Source organism: Struthio camelus, chromosome 3 (genome assembly GCF_040807025.1).
Source record: "Struthio camelus isolate bStrCam1 chromosome 3, bStrCam1.hap1, whole genome shotgun sequence".
Taxonomy (NCBI): Eukaryota; Metazoa; Chordata; class Aves; order Struthioniformes; family Struthionidae; genus Struthio; species Struthio camelus.
The window spans coordinates 139,705,758-139,723,515 of NC_090944.1; the positions used below are offsets into that span (position 1 = coordinate 139,705,758).

The window sequence follows — 17,758 nt, forward strand, 5'->3', positions numbered from 1 at the left end:
CAGCACTTCTGCAACCAAGCGTTAGGAAGGCTTGTGATGCCTCATAGCGGGAAGTCAGCAGAGCTGACAGCAGCAGAGCCTGACCCTAAGGGTATATCTAGCGTTTACAGGCAAGGACGGTGGGAATAAAGAAAGAGCGGAAGGGTAAGGACAAAAGAGAAGGGTGGAGGTATTTAAAGGGAGCTGCAAGCACACTGCACTTCTCAGCTCATTTCACGTCTCTGAGGTCTTTTTTGGTAATCGCAGTGTCCCTAGGGCCCTCGCTGGTGCAGAAGGGAACAGTGAGCTGGTAACTTTAATTGAAAGAATTCTTTAGGGTGTCCGCATCTCAGCTGGGTTTTTCTGGAAAGCAGTACGTGTGTGCACAGTGTTCCCTCAGCACTGCAGAGGGGGAGGTTTCCCAGCACACTGGCCCTACAGCTGGTAAGCTTTCCAGGCCCGTTGGACCCACCGCCCTGGGCTCTTCAGCAACCCAGTCGCAGCTCCTGCTCGGAGCTGTCTGGATGAGAAAAGAGGAGGAAACAAGGGAAACTGCCTTGATATTGCAGTGCTGTACCTTCTCCATTATGGGCAAGGGGCACCCATAACTCTACAACCACTTGCCATGTTGCACTTACAAGCGATTATGGGCATTAGTGTTGCAAAGGTGCCTAGGGTGGTCTCAGATAGCCAGGATTTCCAGTGAGGGAAATGTTGCGCTCTCAAAATGCAGCTCCAGATCGAACTGGACCAAGGTTTAAATTGCTCAAAACTCTTTCGAATTTCCTACAGAATGGAAATGCCTAGGAAACATCATCGTGGAGACACTGAAACTGCATTTCACAGGAAGGAGCTCCCTGGGCCATGAAATAGACAATCTTTCACATTCACAGTGGCTATTTGCAGCACAAATGTCACATCAAGGAGTGGCCACAGAGCTCTGGAAGTCCTGAGCACCATGAGCCACAGCGGGGATGAAGCTCAGGGTTTCCCAGCTCCTGGCTGGGGCGCCAGGCAGAGACATGCAGCAAGACTCAAAGCTTTCCTGCCCAGCTGCACTGGAGTATCAGGTAATAGCACCCTTTGGTCCAAGGAGCTGCGAAGCTGCCAGGATAACTTCAGAGCCCCCCGGGAGACTTGCTGCCTGCTGGAGAAGACCTCCCCAGGTCAATCAACACGTCCTTGCTCCTGGGGTAGTTCATCCGATTTGGTTGAAAGCTCATCAGAGCTCAGCCATGTAATCTCCCTCCAGCCCAATAAATTGACAGTCTCTAATTGGTGCTAATTGATGCCAGCTAGTTACTTAGCTGAGCGCACAAATCACCTGTCTAAACACAACTGGTTGCGAGCGGAGAAATTTTACTGGAGTGTCTTTTGAGATGAGGCTCAAGAGATGATATGTATGACATTTATTCATGCAGTGTGCACGTTTTGGTTGCCATGTTCCTTGTAAGTGCATACATTTCTTTCCCCACTGGATTTAGCTTTGCAACTACTGGTTATCTATTAGTAACTCTTCAAACTCATGGAGTTATTCAGGGCATTTTGCTCATTTTTACCTGGGAAATCTGTGTTGCAGGGTTACTCACAGGCACACTTTCAGTCTCTCCTGCGGGAATAAAGAACTTCAGTCAATTAAAATGACTTATTATGGTTGCTATAAATAACCGGAACAGAGGATTTGAAGTCCCTCTCAAGGTACAAATCGTTTCTAAAGGACTCAAGTCTCACTTTAGGAGATGTGGACACCATATAGGTTGTACAATAACTGCAGTCATAAAATGGGAATGGCTCAGCTAACTCTGACCTTACGTTCACCTCATTTGCTGTCCTCTTCCTGTCCAGAGCTGATCTATACAAAGAGGTGAGAAACCCTATATGCACAATTATGAATAAATTGCTCCCAGGAAGTTCATTCCCATGTACCAGCCTTTAGTAACAAGTTTTTACTCTGAAACATTACAGTTTAGTCAGTAATTTTGTTGATTTTTTTTAATCCTCTATTGTACATATTTTCATTATCCCCATAAATGGCTGATCCAGTCAGTGTATTTTCAGCCCTAAGTTATATATTGTCACAACAGGTCCCAAGCAGTGACCGTCTGTTTTGTAACACCAAAAAATACACCCTTTATGAGTTTAAATTCCTGGGCTTTTGTGGCGCTGTGATCCCACCTGATCTTGTATAAGGGAGGTGGGCTTAACATTTCCAAACCACACTTGGCTCACAGAGTTTTGCAAAAGTGATCTGATCGCTGCAGAGGCATTCTCTCTAAGCATTATTGGGTTCTTGATGGAAAAAAGTCTATGTTTACTTATTTCCTCTTCTAACATGGTCTCATTTGTGCAGAAGCCTTGTGCAGAAATTGTCACTGGGTGTCACTGAGCGTGCTCCCTTGGCACATGGAGGGAATTGCAGTCCAGTTGCCATCGAATTCCATGTTATTCTCTAAACCAGGCTCCCTACCTCCCAGAAAGCACCGTGCCACCCAGTTCCTGGTCTGGGTCACCTCTCCTTGGCAATGCTCCTTCACAACGTGGGTTTTCTCCTGCCTCCAGGAATTGGCTTCGCCCCTCTACGCTGTCAGTCACCAGTGTGGCCGGAGGCCCGTTTTGCTGAGCTCCTCGTGTCCTTGCTGGATGCAGAGGCTCAGTGCCTTACCTTTAAGAGCGCAGAAAGGGTTTAGGGAGGACAGTTAACAAGTGGAAAGATGAAGCCTGGAAGTCAGGGCTGTGCAAAGCACAGCTCCGTGCCGATTACTTTGCCCCTGAGGGGGAATATGGGTTACTGCCAAGGGCACCTACAACTTGGCCCTGTTCTGGTCTCTAGGATTTGTCCTGATTCAGAGGAACGTGAGCAAATTCCCCAGCGACGCCCGGAAGTGAGAGGCGTAGGAGGGGAGGCCGGGTGCTCCTCTCCACCAAAGCGTGCCACTTTCTCCCTGCGCTGCCTTGCGGCCATGGGGTTTGGCAGCAGGGTCAGGCACTGACCCTCTGGGAGATAATCCTCCGGGGTGCTTGCCGGGGGAAGCAAGGGACAGCAGGCTGATTCGGAGAAGTAACCAAGACCAGCACTGCCAGCTGACAGGGCTCGAAATCCATCAGCCAGCCCTCACCAAAGGCCAAGGTGCGTTTTTTAAATCACAAGTTGTTTTTATTTTCAGGTGTGGCCCTTCTGGGTTCGTCTTCAGATTTTCTCTGCAACACCGCAAAACGGACACTGACTTTTGGCCTGACCGATGACACTTGCTCGTGATTCCTGGAGCCGAGGCTTGGGAAAACAGCCAGTGTACTGAGATCCTCTGAAATCAAGAAGAATCCTTGGGGTATGTGTTTGTTCTGATGTAAATGTTAGTACTGGGTTTTTACTGTGGGATGGTAATGACTGACCCGAAAAGAGCAAGAGGACATGTTTCTTGGTTCATAGCACAATACAAAATAGCTGCTGGGAAGACAGGGAGAGGCTGTTTTTTGCAAAGTGCTAAAGGTATTGGATGCTCAGCTCTGTGAAGCGCTAGAGATGTCAGGCAGAAATGAGGTAGAGTGAGGAAGGGCCGTGTCTCTCTGTTCTCGCGTTTCCTTTGGGTGGTTTTTCAAACTGATCTATAACGCAGAGATCTGGAGCTGAAGTCTGCAGGGCTCGTTCATTTGGGTTTGGATCCGGATGAGTCCGTAACCTCCTCAAACACACTCAAAGCTAGGAACTGCCTCTGAGAAAAGGCAGAAGATGGGAGAGGATCCCTGCTACTGTGATTTTACCTCCCACTCCCGCGTGTATGAGCAGATGCACTCTCTGACCCCTGTATGTACCCGGCCAAAACCCCCAGTCATCTCTGCTGAGCTGCACTGTGGGAAGCAGGGGCTTTGTGCTTACCTCCCAGTTTCTGCAGTGAATATCTGCAGCCCATGGGGGCATACCGATTAATTGGAAAAAATCCGTAAGTTAATTTCCTTTTCAGCTTGCTGTTGTGCGGGGGCCTGGGTACACAGACCTAATTTAGTCAAATTAGAATAATAATAATATAGAAATTAACTCCTCGGGTTCCTGTGCCGTGACTGAACATTGGCACCACTGAGCATCTTTTAAGAGGGAAGGTGGCCGTCCGAACAGGAAGGGTCTTCATTGAGTTGATAATCACGGGCAATGGTAAAGGTTCTGCTCTTCATAGGTTCAAGGGCTCCTCAGTCTTCAAACCTCTGAGGTGGCAAGGCCGAGCACAACGATGCTCCCAGTGGTTTGGGGTGGAAAGCAAGTACCACCAGCCCCACATCCCTCTGCAAAAAGAATTTCTGAAGCTGATAACTGCTAGAGCCCTGGACCTGGAGCTGCTGAGCTTTGCAGACTCGGTAGAAATGCTGCTGACTGTAGCAGGAGTCTGGACTGGGGCACTGACATGAGCCATAACCTCTTGTGACAGTGCACGTGGGAGAGAGAGAGGCAGATCCTCACCATGCCTTCCTGTAAGATGTTGCTTTTGACAGCGTGAAGTCTCTGTAGATCCCAAGGCAGAGGTGGGTCCAAGGCAAGAGAGGGAGAATGATTTCCCGTATGGCACATCTCGTGTGCCACAGGATTATTTCCCAGAGGGGAAAGGAGAGGTGTTTTTTTAAAATAAGAAGTAAAAACTTCAAACCCCAAATATTTCTCCCAAGCTAAAGGAAGGGAACATGTGCACAGCCCGACTGGTTCTGCCACAGCTCAGAGGTGCTCTCATGGGGCTGGCAGATGTCTGCCAACAGACAGGTCATGTGAGGGCAGCTTTCTTCCTCGCTCTATTTCATACCATCAGCAAGTGAAATGAGAGGATGCTTTACCTTCTTGTTTGTTTGAATCCATGGCTGCTATAGGCTGTGCGTCCTCGCAGGGACTCCTGTCCTCACTCTGGAGGTCTCTGGCTGGTCACTGGGAACATCCCATGGTTTAGAGCTGCCCGCATGTGAGCTCTGCGATGGGTCAGATGGCCTGAACCCTGAGTGCAGAAAGACGCAGAAAGGGTTTACTGAGCTGAGAGGCTCCAAGTGCAGAAAACAGATGGAGGAGGGATTTGAGAGGGAACGAGGCATCCTAAAGATTTGTTTGGGTCCACAATGTCCGCACAAGCAGAGCGGCCTTCGAGTACAAACACTTTCCTCCCAGTCCAGGGCCATTTGTGCTTATGTGGGAAAGTGAGTAAGAGGTACTGTGCAATCCCATAGAGACTCTTTGCTGAGCAAGACACCTCTTGTTCAAACACAGAAGCAAAACAAGATGCGTTTTGAACAGTCAGAAGCATATAAGCGTCTTACACGGGTGCTCTGGATCAAAGGCCTTTTGATAAGCAACTGGTCACCCAAACTGTCCTGCAAACTTGTGTACGGGCCAAAGACATACTGCCTTCTCAGTGCTGCTGTGCCATCCCACGGGCACGTTCAGGAGCACTTGTACTGTCACGCCTGCTTTCTCTCCATTATCTAACTTTTGAGAGGCACAGGAGTGCTGCGAGGCACCTGGACGGGTAGAGACACGGCCTCTCTGGAAACCAGGGTTGACAAAGGATGATGCTGTGCCCAAGTCGCTTCCTTGATAAAGCGTTTCATGAGTCTGGAAATGTGGTAGGACCTTGGGAACAATCTTAAGATAATGCCTGATTAATGATGCAGGAAGAGCCTCAGAAAAACAGATTGCACTAACTCACTTCTCTTACAAGCCCGTACTTCTCTTATAAGTGTGGGCACTGCCCCACATCTACTCTTCCACTCCCCAGGTTTTAATTCAAGTCTGCTTTTGTACCAGATGTGATTTAGGAGTCTTAAATAGTCCCCCGCCTCCATTCCTCTTTAATAGATATGCCCAAGGCTATGCCGAGAGATGTGAGTTTTCGGTAGCTTTGCTAATGGGATCGGAGAGGCCGGTGCAATTATGCTGCAAAGCTCTGCTGACACAGCTCAGCCAGGAGGGCTGCGGTGCTTCAAAGAAGCCCAGGGCCATTTTTTGGAAGAAGCAGGAAGAGAGGAGGTCACCTAGCATTAAAGAGCTGGTTGCCGGAGAGATGCAAGAAAAGCCCCGTGTGGCTTTAGGAGATGCTGCAAAAGTGGTTGCAACAGGCACAGTCAGCGCTGCAGCTTGGGGACCAGCCGTTTACGACCCACCAGCCGGCCTCCTCTTTCTGGTGTTTGCAGTGCGTGAGGTCCCCAGGGAGGCAGGCGGTGACGCCATCGGCGCCCCTGAGATCGGGGCCGTGCCGGACGTTAGTGAGCGGCAGGGAGGGATGCCACTTGAGGCAAATTGCCGTCACAGCGTCAGCTGTCCAGGCCTCCAGCAGTCCAGACTTGGACTGACGGAGGCTTGCAGCATGGTGCTGGAGGGATTTGGGGTTTAGCATATCCTGGGGCCTAAGGATTAATGAAAGGGCAAAGTTCTTGTAATAATATTGGTAAGGGATCCACAGGGATTCCTTTGATGACATGGATGGACACCTGAGCCTTGGCAGCAGGTCAAAACTTCAGACTTTGGTGCTGTTGGGAACTTGGTACAAATGGACTGGACTAGATAGACTCAGGGTTACAGTGAGATAAATTTAATATTTTATTAAATCTGATTTCTATCAGTCAACAGTGTAAAAGCTTTTTTTTGGGGGGGGGGAGGGGGGAGAACAGGGTCACAGCAGGGTTTAGGTTGTTTCGAAGTAGCTAAAAAAAACCATCAAGGAGTTGGAAGTGTTGTAAGGAAGAGAAGGTACAAGTTTGGGTCTCTGAGTGAAACAGACTTTTCCCTTCACCTTTTGCAGCAGTTGCTGCCCTCACTTCACTCACAGCTTGGATTAGCTGATGCCATGGAAAATTCCTGTGGCTTTCGTTATGGGGCCAGTGAACTGGGACCAGTTTCTTTAACACTGAGAACTGGATTCAAAATTCAGAATTGTTTTTGTAATGATGGGGGGGGGAAGGAGCAAATCGAAAAGGCAAAACAAAAATGAAAGAAATATAAACCTCCTCTGAGATAAACATTTTCAGTGGAAACAATCAACATGGCCTCTGGCCAGAAAAGCATTTTTTTTATTATTTTTAACAAAAATATATACTTTTTTTTAACCAGTTCTGCCTTTAACTAGACCAGTTACAGTATTTATGTCTTTATGTCATTGTTAACTAATAATGTCAACAGTCCTCAATTAGTATGGAACCAATGGTATTCATATACCACTAAATACACCAGCTGCACAGCCTGTCTTAAAGATGTTTATAATTTTACTATCCGCTTGATGAGTTATTCTGGGGATCCCTGAATCTCCAGTGACAATATTCACACCTCTGGCCTTCGCCGGGTGGCGTGCCCATACCCTGCCAGGGCACTTGGTGTGGGGCGGTGTTGCAAGTGGGAGGACAACCGCCCAACAGCTCTGGAGTGAAGGGCGCAATTTGGCGACTGGAATAGATAAAACTATTTTCTGCATGTATGTTTCATAAAAGTTTAGACTTTGCAGTAAAATTAGGGCAGGGCCATGAAGTCCCCAAACTCATTTCTGCTTCTGAGGTTGAAGCGGTGTGTTTCTGGGACTCGACTGGTAAGAGGTCTAAGTAAACAACTTCGGATGCAGCTTTAGGCACCAGCCCCAGCAAGAGCCCCTGTTCCTGCTGGCATGGAGAGTCAGGCTGGGCTGTGCTGGGAGGGGCAGAGTTGTCTGAACTGGGAACAGCGGCTTCAACCCTCAACTGCTGAGCAATGTTAGCTGGCCACATCTTCACTGGGGCACTAGTGACGGCAGTTTGCTTAGTGCACGTCATAGGCGCGTTTACACTCAGTTATCGGAGCCTTCATGGAGGGGAAGGGAAACATATTTTTTGTGCTGAGGAGGGTTGGAGAAGACTGGAACTGAGGGAAGATATGTCCACCCAGGGGAATTTTTTCTTTTTCTCTTTCCTTTTTTTGGCCAGAAGACATATTCAAAAAGTTGCAAACACAGGAAAACAAGCAACTCCAACCCATACTGCTGCACAGCTTTAAATGAGGGAGGACTCTAATCAGGGGACTCTAACCCATGAAAAAACCACGTGGAAACAGGTTGCAATGTCAGGCACCCAAGGTGAAGAAAAGCCAGAATTAAAGCATAATTCAGTTCTACGAAGTGCTATCTACTTCCCCTCTTAGACCAGCTCTTCCCAGGTACCTGAGACCTCAAAATGCTTGTGTCTTTGTCTAGGTCCCATTTCTGCCCGACACGTCCCCTGGGCTCTGCCGTCAGCCTCACTGCAGGCAGTTCAGGGTGCAGAGTACAACAAAGAGCACCTGCCATGACCCTCCAGCCCCACACGGAAACTTGTCCTCACATGGGGCGGCGCAGCTAAGGAGGAGAAGCTTACAGGTGGGCATCCTCCCCTCCGCTATGCTACAGCTGATGCCGTGCAACCGCTCGGATCCAGCACAAAGAAAAGGGTTTGCCTGCTTACCTCCTAAAACACAGATGGATGAATTTGTCCAGTGAGGAGAAAAGTGACCTACATGGGGTTTTCGTAGAAGGAGGGCTCTTGCTAGTTCACATCATTGTTCTGTTTTCATGCTCTTTTAACTTTAGGCCGCAGAGGACTGAGAGGGAACCCCTCGGCATTGCATCTTGCCTCCTGGCTTATGAAAACATTGTGGGTTCCTGATATCGGCAGTAACTTTCCCTCACAGAGGGAACTCTAAGCAGTACCCACATGGCACACGCGGTGAGAAGCTTCCACGTCCCACTTGTGCGGCCAAGGATGGTGCGAGTGTGGTCTCTGTCCTCTGCAGAGCCCGGGAGCGAGGCTTTGGAACTGGGACACTGGGGATGCCGTGATCCCCTTCTGCTCCAGCACCACCAAGAGCTCTGCTACGTGACCGTGCTGCAAAGTAGGTTGACCTTGGTTAAGTGGGTCCAGAAAATCTTCTTGTCGTACCAGAGCAGCTGTCTTTCAGGTGTCCTTTAGCTGCAGCCTGCAGTTTCCTGGCTTCTTGCCAATGTTTAGGAATCCCTGCTGGACTGCGTGAATATACAACACTGTCTACCTGTCCCTGGTTCTTCTGAATTATCAAATATATGGAGCAGAACTCGTTGGTCCTTGCTCAGCACTAAAACAAAACATGCACTTTGCTGTGGTTTGGGCCAGCTCAGAACAGCTGCATCGAGTGCTTGTCCTCTGTCCCCCCGACTGCCAGCGGGGAAGCTGTTATCACTGTCCTCACCAAGGGTGAGTGTTTCAGTCAGTCCGAGTTGGCTGACAAGCGTCTGGCTTGTTCCCAAAGGTTACAAAAACGGCTTGGAAAATAAGACTGGCATTTGGCCCTGAGACCCCATACATGGGCTGCTGGTTCAAATCCTGCCTCTGCTGACAGCGAACAAAAATCATAGGCTCACAGCAGGGTCTAGGTGAGCAGGGATCCCTAGAGGTCTCTAGTCCAATTCCCTGCTCAAAGCAGGGCTAAGCCCAACCTAGATCAAGGTTGCTCAGGTTTGAATATCTCCCACGCTGGAGACCCCACAGCCTCCTTGGGCCCTCCAGCACCCTAAAGCTTGCTTATTTTCTCACTGCTGAGCAAGCGCCGTTCCCTTAACCCCTTCCCGTATGCACGTACGCAAATGCATGTGCAAGAGCAAGCGTGCCCTCCAGGAGGCTACTTTCCTAAACCACCTGCAGCAAATCCAAGGTTTGCCTCAGCTGCCAGCCTGCCACAGGGTAGTTTCCCCATCAGCAAGTAGCTCTAGAGGTGTTATTGCTGTTCCTCTGCCAGCAGCACAGGCTCAGCACGCAGTCACATGCAGCCGTCAGTGGACTGCCTGCACCTGCCACCCACGCTCACAGCCCCTCGGCTTTGGGGACGGCCATAACTGGAAGAGGCATGCTTGTTTCTTCAGAGCTGAGAATTAAAGCTCGGATTTGGCCTCCTGGAGCTCTCATCGAGCTTGCATGACATCTCCGGAGCAAAGCCCAGAGGATCCATTCAGCACGATAAAGCCACCAGGTTCCTCCCTCATGGCAAAAGGAAGCGTTTTCCCCTTTTGTCCCCGTCTTTCTTCCTGTACCCGAATCTGCCGAGCCCAAGAACCAAAGCTGAGTGGCACTTCTGCCGTCAGTGATCTTCATGACTCCGGCCACCAGCGTCCAGCGAAAAAATACTGCCCTGGCACCTTCCACGGGCAGCTGGCCCCGGAGCGTGGCCAGGGGGACCGGGAGAGGAGGCAGGTCCTGAAGCCTGCGCGGCACTTCTGTGATGCTGTTCACCCTTCCAGTGCTTCCCTCCAGACATGAAATGGCCCAACTTGGAGAAATAATCCACTGTTTATAGGCTCTCTTCCAAATACCCCAAGCATCAGCATGCAAACAAAGTTAGGTAAAGCATTTGCAACCTAGCGTGGATGGACAACAGTTACTGTTTGTTTGGTTTTCCATCCCATTCTGTTTCTGAAATCATGAAATGGATAACAATGCAGGGGAATCTGAATGCACTTTTGCTCCTTCAGTTGTTAAACATCCACAGTTTTCCTAAATAAATGCTCACAGTCTTCCTGGTGACTATCTCACAACCCTGCCGGCCAGGATTGCTGTCTGTTATAAATATCACCCCTGGAGAACACCCCTAGTCCACAGACAGCAAAAAATCAGTGATTTACTCATGAGTCTCACGCTTTGTCTCCAGCTAATTCTAATGCATTATCATTCAAATACTTGAGACCTCAATTTAGCTCTTAAATGGTAAGAGCAAAGAAGTCTTTTCAACCTGGTGTTTTAGAGACCTTACTATAAATGCAGCCTCACAGAATTCTCCAGCCCATTGAGAAGGTAGATCTCCATGCACAGTCTTAGAAGAAATTAGCCAGAAATAACCGTGGGCACTGAAGACAGAAAATACTTTAAATACCATCTTATATGCTATCCATGCAGCATTTAACAGCTACAGCTCTAGCTTTTCCCAATAACATGAAAAATGGCATTGTTAATCCCTCTTTTCATCCCATGCCGAATACGTTTTAAACTTACCCCAGGCTAGTTGAAGATCCGTCAGCACTGGCAGTTGCCAGAGTTGGGAATTAGCACTGTGCAAGAGAGGAGAGAAAGGAGAGCAATGGTGGCTTGACGTTTCCCAGGATGGGACTGTCACATGCTAATCACTGATTTGAAATGCAAGCATAACAAATGCCTTCTCATTACGTAATCTTCGGGTCACATCCTTGCATCCCCATGCAAAAACCAGGACTGTGCGCTTGGAAGAAGACGTTATCGACTTTTTTCTTTTTTTTTTTTTTTTTCCTTTTTAATTAGACTTGCACATTGCTGCAAAGGGAAGCCTCGCAAAGCGCCGGGCGGAGGGGGGGGCCGTACGGCGCGAGCTGGCTCCTGGTGTGGGCTGTGCTACTTCGCCGAGCTCCGTGGCTGTTAAGTACCTCCCGTGGCACCTGCGCGAGGCAGCCTGCGGCTGGGGACAAGGACGTGGGACCGGCTCACCTTCTGTGGCACCCTCAGTCTCCTAGGGCTACCAGGGCCAGGACGGCGGCTCGCCTACGCGCCTTGCCTCGTTCGAGGGCCAAGAGCAGGGTTGCCAAAGAAGCCAGGGAAGGGGAGCTGCAACCACCAGCACTCACGTATTTTCCATTTCTGGTTAGATCATGACAAGTTCCCCTTGAGAAAAAGAAAAATGGGGGGGGAGGGGGTTGAGGGATGTAGGGGAGTGGGAGGCAGCAGCCCTGAGTGCCTCTTTGGTTTCATTGCTAAGGTCGTGCAGGGCTTTTGCGCCAAAGGACGTTAAGAAGATGTGGGGAGAAAGCAGGTTAGGCAAGGCCAAGAGCATCAGGAAAAGGTTTGTGCTGGTCCAGTGAGTCACTCCAAAGCAGAAGAGCAGGGAGACATAGCAGAATAGGAAAAATAGCAAAAGGCAGAAGAATTTCTCACTGAAAGACAAAGCTCTGCTTCAAAGACGCCCGTCAGGCAGAAAACCTGGAATGTGAACTCACATAGCCTAATTCAGTATAATTACTGTGCTGCACAGATAAACGGTGGGGAGGCAGAGTCCTAGCTGAGGAGCTGGAAGGACAGACTCCTGGATTAAAGCTCTGTGGAAGATGCTGCTACCTCTGAAGTCAAGGACTAGAGACAGAGGACGCTGCTGCTTTTTTGGAGCTGGCTATTTCAGGAGCAGAACAGAACTGAGCAAACTAAAATAATAATTCTGAAGAAGCAATTTGCTAGAAAATGCGTTTTTGGTGGGTCACAAATGCCTGTGAATACAACAAACAGTTCCAGCTAGAAAAAAAAAAGTTTTTTTAATAATAAAAATAAACATTTCAAATAGAGATTTTTCTACAGGCAGCTTTAATAAAAAGGGCTGAAAGGAGCTGTATCACCAAACGATCAATGAGCTGCTTTGCTTCAGATGGCCCAGTCTCTTTCAGTGAGCTGACAACGTGCTGTTTTTTTCAGTCTACTAAGAAACCACTGGGCACTCTAAACCTTCAAAATGGTTTCTGACAGCAGCAGAAGAGGATGCTTTCATATGTCCGAGAAGCGTTTCTCTAAGCAATATATTAAGAGTCCTTGTTCCATGGCTACAAGGAAACATGGATGAAAAGCCATACCCTTGGGTGAGCTTTCCAGTCACAGAGGTATTGCTGGCGTGTGCCATTTTGCTCCAACAGCTTTCTTCTCCACGCCCGGGCTATCGCCACAGCTAAGGCCAGCAGTGGGCCAAGGCAGCAATGTTTGGTAGCAACGGGTGGCATCTGGCAGCTAAGCCTATTTAACGCACTTTTCTTTCCCCAGTCTCCTGTGGTGGATTTAAAGACCTGTTAATGTCTGAGGATCAGCCTGGAGGTGATTTTCTGACTCTTTTTCCCCATATCTTAGCAAAACGAGAGGAATATTTGAAGGCACATCTGAAGGAATAGCATTTGTACATCATGTCTGCAAATGGAGACAAGGCCAAGTATTTTACACTGTTCAACATCCGGCAAGCAAAGACTCAAAACACACTTTTTTTTTTTCCCCGACAGCACTGTTGTTTTTCTTTTCTTTTTTTTCCTACTAGAAAGCAATTTTTCTGCTTTTTAAAGCAAAGTATTTAGATTCATGGAGCGAAGAGACTTTTGATGACCAAAAAATAGAAAGAAAAAAAATAGAAATAGATTTATCATTGCATTAGACCTTCCGATAGGGGCAGTGGCAGCGATCAGCTGCCCATGCGCGCTCTCCCATCTATTTCCCTCCCACAGAAAAGTAGCTTTGGTGCACGACAAAGGTAAATCTTTGAGTAGTCTGTGGCTGAAACCAGGGGTTTATGGGCTTGGCCTGGGAGGAGTAATTATAGTGCTCCTGCTGCACCTGCTCTCTGTGCTGACCCCCACGATGCCAAGCCTGGCTTAGTGTAAACATGATCATATGAGCGCTGTGTTTGCAAAGGCTTCTGTGGGTGGAGAGGTTTGTTTTTCTGGGAAAGTTACACAAGTAGAGCATAAATTAGGCTTCAGTTGTTGATGACAGGTTTTTTCAGCTTTATCTTGAGAAACCTGGGGAGAAAGAAATTCCTTGGACAAATTAAAAATTTAAAAAAAAAAAAAAAAAAGGAAGACCAGCTGATCAAACTGAAATGAAAAACAATTGTTTATTCTCTCTACTAGCGATATGCATCCTCAGAGGTTATTTTTAATAAATAAATGAAGAAATGAATGCCTGTTGAAAACTGGTCACAGCTGTTTGAGCCCAGAAAGCAGCCAAAGAGCTGCCTTAAATCAATGCTACTGTCAGTGCCAAATAGCTACATTTTCAGCTTCTGCTTCAGTCCCACTGCTGCTGTGTGGTGAAACGTGCCGCTCCACTCCACTCCTTTTTCATCTATAAATTCTCCTTCACCTTCCAGCCTGTAACAGCATAAATCCAGTCTGTTAATGAAGAACGCAGTCTGTTTGTGGCAGCATGGTGATGCGTGCACAAGCTGGATAAACGAATTACCAGGAAGCAGAAACTTCCCAGTCTAGACTAAAGTACCTGCCTTAACTTTCTTCCTACATGGTAGCCCGTAAAAGTTTTGACTTACAAACTAGGAAGACTTATGAAGCACACAGGTTAGACAGCCAAGCTATATATTCCTTCCTTTGCTTTGCAGAAGTGTATTTACACCAGCATCTTCCCAGCATGTAGCCTGTACAGGAATAGTGTCATAGTCCTGGTCATGATTTGAGGTCACTGAGGCTCAAGTCTTGTGAAGTTTATCCTGACTTTCATTAGGGGCATCCTAAAAGTGTATACCTGTATGCAGCCATTTACTGTGTGATATTATTGCTGTAAAAATCATCTACTCTTACTCTTTCTCCAGCACTCTCTAAGTGGCATTATGACAAAGTGCAGGGATTTACAGCCTCCTGTGGGGAAAAAAATGTAACTGCCATGTGATTTCACTTCTTAAAAGGCATGTATTTCTGCTGATCTTTGAAAGCTGTGATCAAACTCATAATAATACCTGAAAACCGCTACAAAGAAGAAATGTCTATGCAGCAATATCCCTTGCAAATGAGGAAAAAATAACTTTTAAAACCAATTATTGGAGATTTGTTTCCCTTAAAAAATAAATCCACCTAGCAGTCAGAGCTCGTTGCTATGGTGCTGCCTATATCGTTCTCCCATAAAAACTGCAGTGATCTGGTGAACTGACACCTATCTTGTGCGAGTAGGTGGAAACTAGCAGACCTGAAACTTGGCTGAACAGCCAACATTAGGCTGTCGGGATGCAGCGCGTATTAACGATCACAAATCAATGTCAACAAAGAAAAAATTTTGATTCCCTGAGGAAAATGGCAGTGCAGGTAAAGATGGGGTCTCTGCTGCAAAGCAGGGTATGTCTGCATCCGCATTTTAATTTAGATCACAAGTTTGAATCAGCACCCGCTGTTTTGCTCTGCAGGTCAGCTACTAGTGACAAGTACTGTGCTGGCCCTTCTGTGCTGGGCTGTATTTTTCCCACGAGAACAGGGGCGTCACCCTAATTTTCTTGAGAGAAAATGCCTGTAAAGCTACGTATGTGATCTCTTGATGAATATGCTCAAAGTGATGGTTATTTACGATTCTAGTACTCATGCAGAGGTCAGATGGCATTTAATGTGACAGCAAAGACAGAAGGTCTTTAGCAGATGTTAACATGCCACTGTAATAGTGGCATTATTTAATTGAACTAGATGTGTTCTGAAGCATTGAAGTAAATGTCTTTTTCCTCAAACAACAGTTTGAGATTATACAGGTTTCCATTTTGTATCCAACTACGTTCTGCTAACATGTATTGAATTTGGTGTCTGGTCATTTAAAAGCAGAATTGGTCATGCTTCTAGTACTGCTGTGGGCTATTCAGCAGGGCAAGATCGGGCTGTTTTCTGGTGAAAGACTAGCTATTGCCAACACATACACATTTTAGATTGATTTCACATGTGGGACTAGGGAGGGACTTAAACCTAAATTGAACCTAGCAAATTTGACAGAGAAGTCATTTGATGAGAATAAACATGAACACCCTGATGTCATTTTTTACAGTTAGCTTTCTCATTAGATCTGTCTTGTGGATTATAAAGTGGGTATCAGCTTTTTGTTTTAGGAGAAGATGGTATCTTAGCACTTCAAAACATACACACACACACGCTTACTCAACAGAAATGAACTCAGCTGCTGCTTTATATGAGAGTCCTTAAAACTTTTGCTTCCGAGTGATAAAAATAAGCCTCCAAATTTTCCCATCTCTATGGGATTTTTACTTTATCTCAAAAGTAAGTAAACAAAAAACTTCACAAGCAACTGTCAGCACAAATCAACACTATATTTCTTTATGAGTCTGCAGGCAGACAGCTTGAAACACTAACTCTGAAATGGATCTGAACTGTTCTGTTCCTCTGAACTGCGTGCAAGCCCAAAGACTTGGTAACAAAATAAAAGGTGGGTGGATGGGATAACTGTCTTGAAAACTTCTGACTGGGAGAGCATCATGGATTTTTGACTGATCTGACGAAAAGCATACAACTGAGATCATTGCACTCAGAGACCGGTGCAAATTTCCTGGTACCAAAAAAAAAAAAAAAAAAAAAATCGACTCCTGTGCTGGATCAATGTTAGTTGGCCTTTAAACCTTACAATTTGAAACTAACGGAAGAGACTGTGTGACTCTTTTCAACTTTAAACCTACTTGTTTTCATTGAACGGTCCAATGTACTTTGCTCCATTTGGAAATGTGTAGGTTCCTACTCCATGAAACATGTTGTCTTTGAACTCGCCTTCATAAACTGCCCCCGAAGGATGTTCCAGCCTTCCTGTGCCATTCATCTGCGTTTAATGAGAGTTGGAGGATAAAGAAAAGGAGGGTTAATGTTTATGTTTACAGTATTATTTCCTTTCACTACAGTATTCTTCCAGATAACTGAAACCTGAGTCTGCTATCATACTCAGATAAACGGAGAGGACAGTGACTGTTCTTTCAAACTTAGTCAGTTCCTGCTTCTACAGGGACTTCAGATACAGCTTAGAAGTTTTTGGCCAACCCCAGTGCCCAGTAAACCCTTCCTCTGATGGCAATGTCACAGGATCTTCAGAATTTACGCAGCCAGGGAACTGCTGTCTCCAGCCCTACAAATAACTCACCTACCCTGACAGCCTGAGGGGCTCATTAAGTTTTCCAGCATTTCTTTCGGTGGATCAAGGCAGAGTGAGCCTTTCGCTTGTTCACCCTAGGCCACGAAGCCATCCCTTGGGATTTAAATCCTTTACAGCTCATTTGTACCATAATCTTAACTCTTACTGCTGCGCAAACGTTTTTGTAAGAGACTGAAGAAAAGGGCAGACTGGATCTAAAACAGCCGCAGGACACCGTTTCCTAATTTCAAACCCTTGTTTGTCTCGTTCCAGGGCTGTCTCCTCTCCGACACCAGCAAAACCCAACGAGTTTCCAGTCCTTGCTGATTAATTCCTGGCGAACCCAGCGACGGCGTGTCTCCTCCAGACCAGCGCTCCCCTGTTTCGTTCCGGGAGGTGCGCCCGCGCCGAGGCGGCGAGGCCCTGCCTAACCCGCGGCGGCCCACCCGAGCGGCGCTTTCGCAGCGGGTGAGCCGCGCCGTGGGAGGCCGCCCGGCGGGCTCCGGCTCCGGCTCGACGCCGCCGGCGGCCTTCAGCTCCGGAGGCGGCGGGATGTCGCAAGCCGCCGGACGCCCGCGGGCTTCCCTTTCCGGGCGGCGGAGCTGAGGCGTCGCTCCTCTCCTCGGGGGCGCCGGCTGCCTCCCGCTTCGCCACGCGCCCGGGGGGAACGCGTCCGCCGCGAGGACCCTTCGGGACCCACCTTGTCGTTCTGCCAGCGGCCCACGTAGGTGAGGCCGCCGGGGCTGGTGTGCACGCCGTGGCCGCTCCTGCGCAGCGCGCCCTCGCCCGTCCTCGCGCACTCGCCCTCTGCGGACACGAGGTGCGAAGGAGGGAGCGGGCGGACGGCCGAGGCCGTGAGCGCCGCCGCCGCCGCCGCCCCGCCGGAGCCCTTACCGTACGTGTCCTTGTTGGGGAAGACGAAGGACACCTTGAAAAGCGCCGCGCCTGCCGGCGAAGGGAAGGCGGCCATCACTGCGGTGACCCTCCCGCCCTCCCCTCGGCGGGAGGACCGGACAGGCACAAAGGCAAAGCAGACCAAGCTCTGTCCCAACTGCTGATTTTTCCTTGTTTAACTAATAGGGTGGTTTTTTGGTTTTTTTTGTTTTTTTTTTGGGGGGGGGGGGGTTGTTACCGGCCATGGTTGCTAGGCGGAAGTGTGGGCGGTTGCTAGGGAGCTCGGCGA

At 48.2% G+C, this 17,758-nt stretch overlaps 2 protein-coding genes across 10 annotated transcripts in view; both read right to left on the bottom strand.

Moving 5' to 3' along the window:
* ARHGEF33 (Rho guanine nucleotide exchange factor 33) overlaps positions 1–11,167 on the bottom strand; it is a 35,927-nt gene extending 24,760 nt beyond the window's left edge. For 4 of the 5 annotated variants that reach the window (XM_068940514.1, XM_068940512.1, XM_068940513.1 and 1 more), the window contains exons 1-3: positions 10,960–11,167; positions 4,795–4,949; positions 1,539–1,588 (exon numbers count right to left, since the gene is read on the bottom strand). In XM_068940514.1, the coding sequence (XP_068796615.1) occupies positions 1,539–1,588; positions 4,795–4,816 (72 nt within the window). In that variant the 5' untranslated portion in view covers positions 4,817–4,949; positions 10,960–11,167. Of the gene's footprint in view, positions 1–1,538; positions 1,589–4,794; positions 4,950–8,406; positions 8,834–10,959 lie in introns of those variants that run through there. The other variant, XM_009686853.2, reaches the window with a different exon arrangement.
* A 473-nt stretch (positions 11,168–11,640) lies between these two features.
* MORN2 (MORN repeat containing 2) lies at positions 11,641–17,756 on the bottom strand. 5 transcript variants are annotated; one of them, XM_068940521.1, is made up of 5 exons: positions 17,708–17,756; positions 17,470–17,520; positions 17,276–17,382; positions 16,133–16,269; positions 13,555–13,829 (listed from the first exon to the last, which is right to left on the bottom strand). In XM_068940521.1, exons 1-5 carry the CDS (start codon positions 17,712–17,714, stop codon positions 13,727–13,729), a joined length of 405 nt encoding a protein of 134 aa, XP_068796622.1. In that variant the 5' UTR covers positions 17,715–17,756; the 3' UTR covers positions 13,555–13,726. The 5 variants fall into 5 exon arrangements, with proteins under 5 accessions (XP_068796623.1, XP_068796622.1, XP_068796620.1 ...); XM_068940519.1 differs by having other exon boundaries at positions 13,555–13,850; positions 17,708–17,750; XM_068940522.1 differs by lacking the exons at positions 13,555–13,829; positions 17,708–17,756 and adding an exon at positions 11,641–13,478 and having other exon boundaries at positions 17,470–17,679.
* Between the last annotated feature and the right edge of the window lie 2 nt (positions 17,757–17,758).

Bases quoted from the DNA above. Each gene is read 5' to 3' on its own strand.
- MORN2 (XM_068940518.1), bottom strand. From the start codon at position 17,545: ATGGCCGCCTTCCCTTCGCCGGCAGGCGCGGCGCTTTTCAAGGTGTCC. The intron at 16,270-17,275 runs GTGGGTCCCGAA...CATTAAACGCAG, and splicing joins GCCGCTGGCAGAACGACAAG to ATGAATGGCACAGGAAGGCT. The intron at 13,851-16,132 runs GTAGGTTTAAAG...CTTCATTAACAG, and splicing joins GGACCGTTCAATGAAAACAA to ACTGGATTTATGCTGTTACA.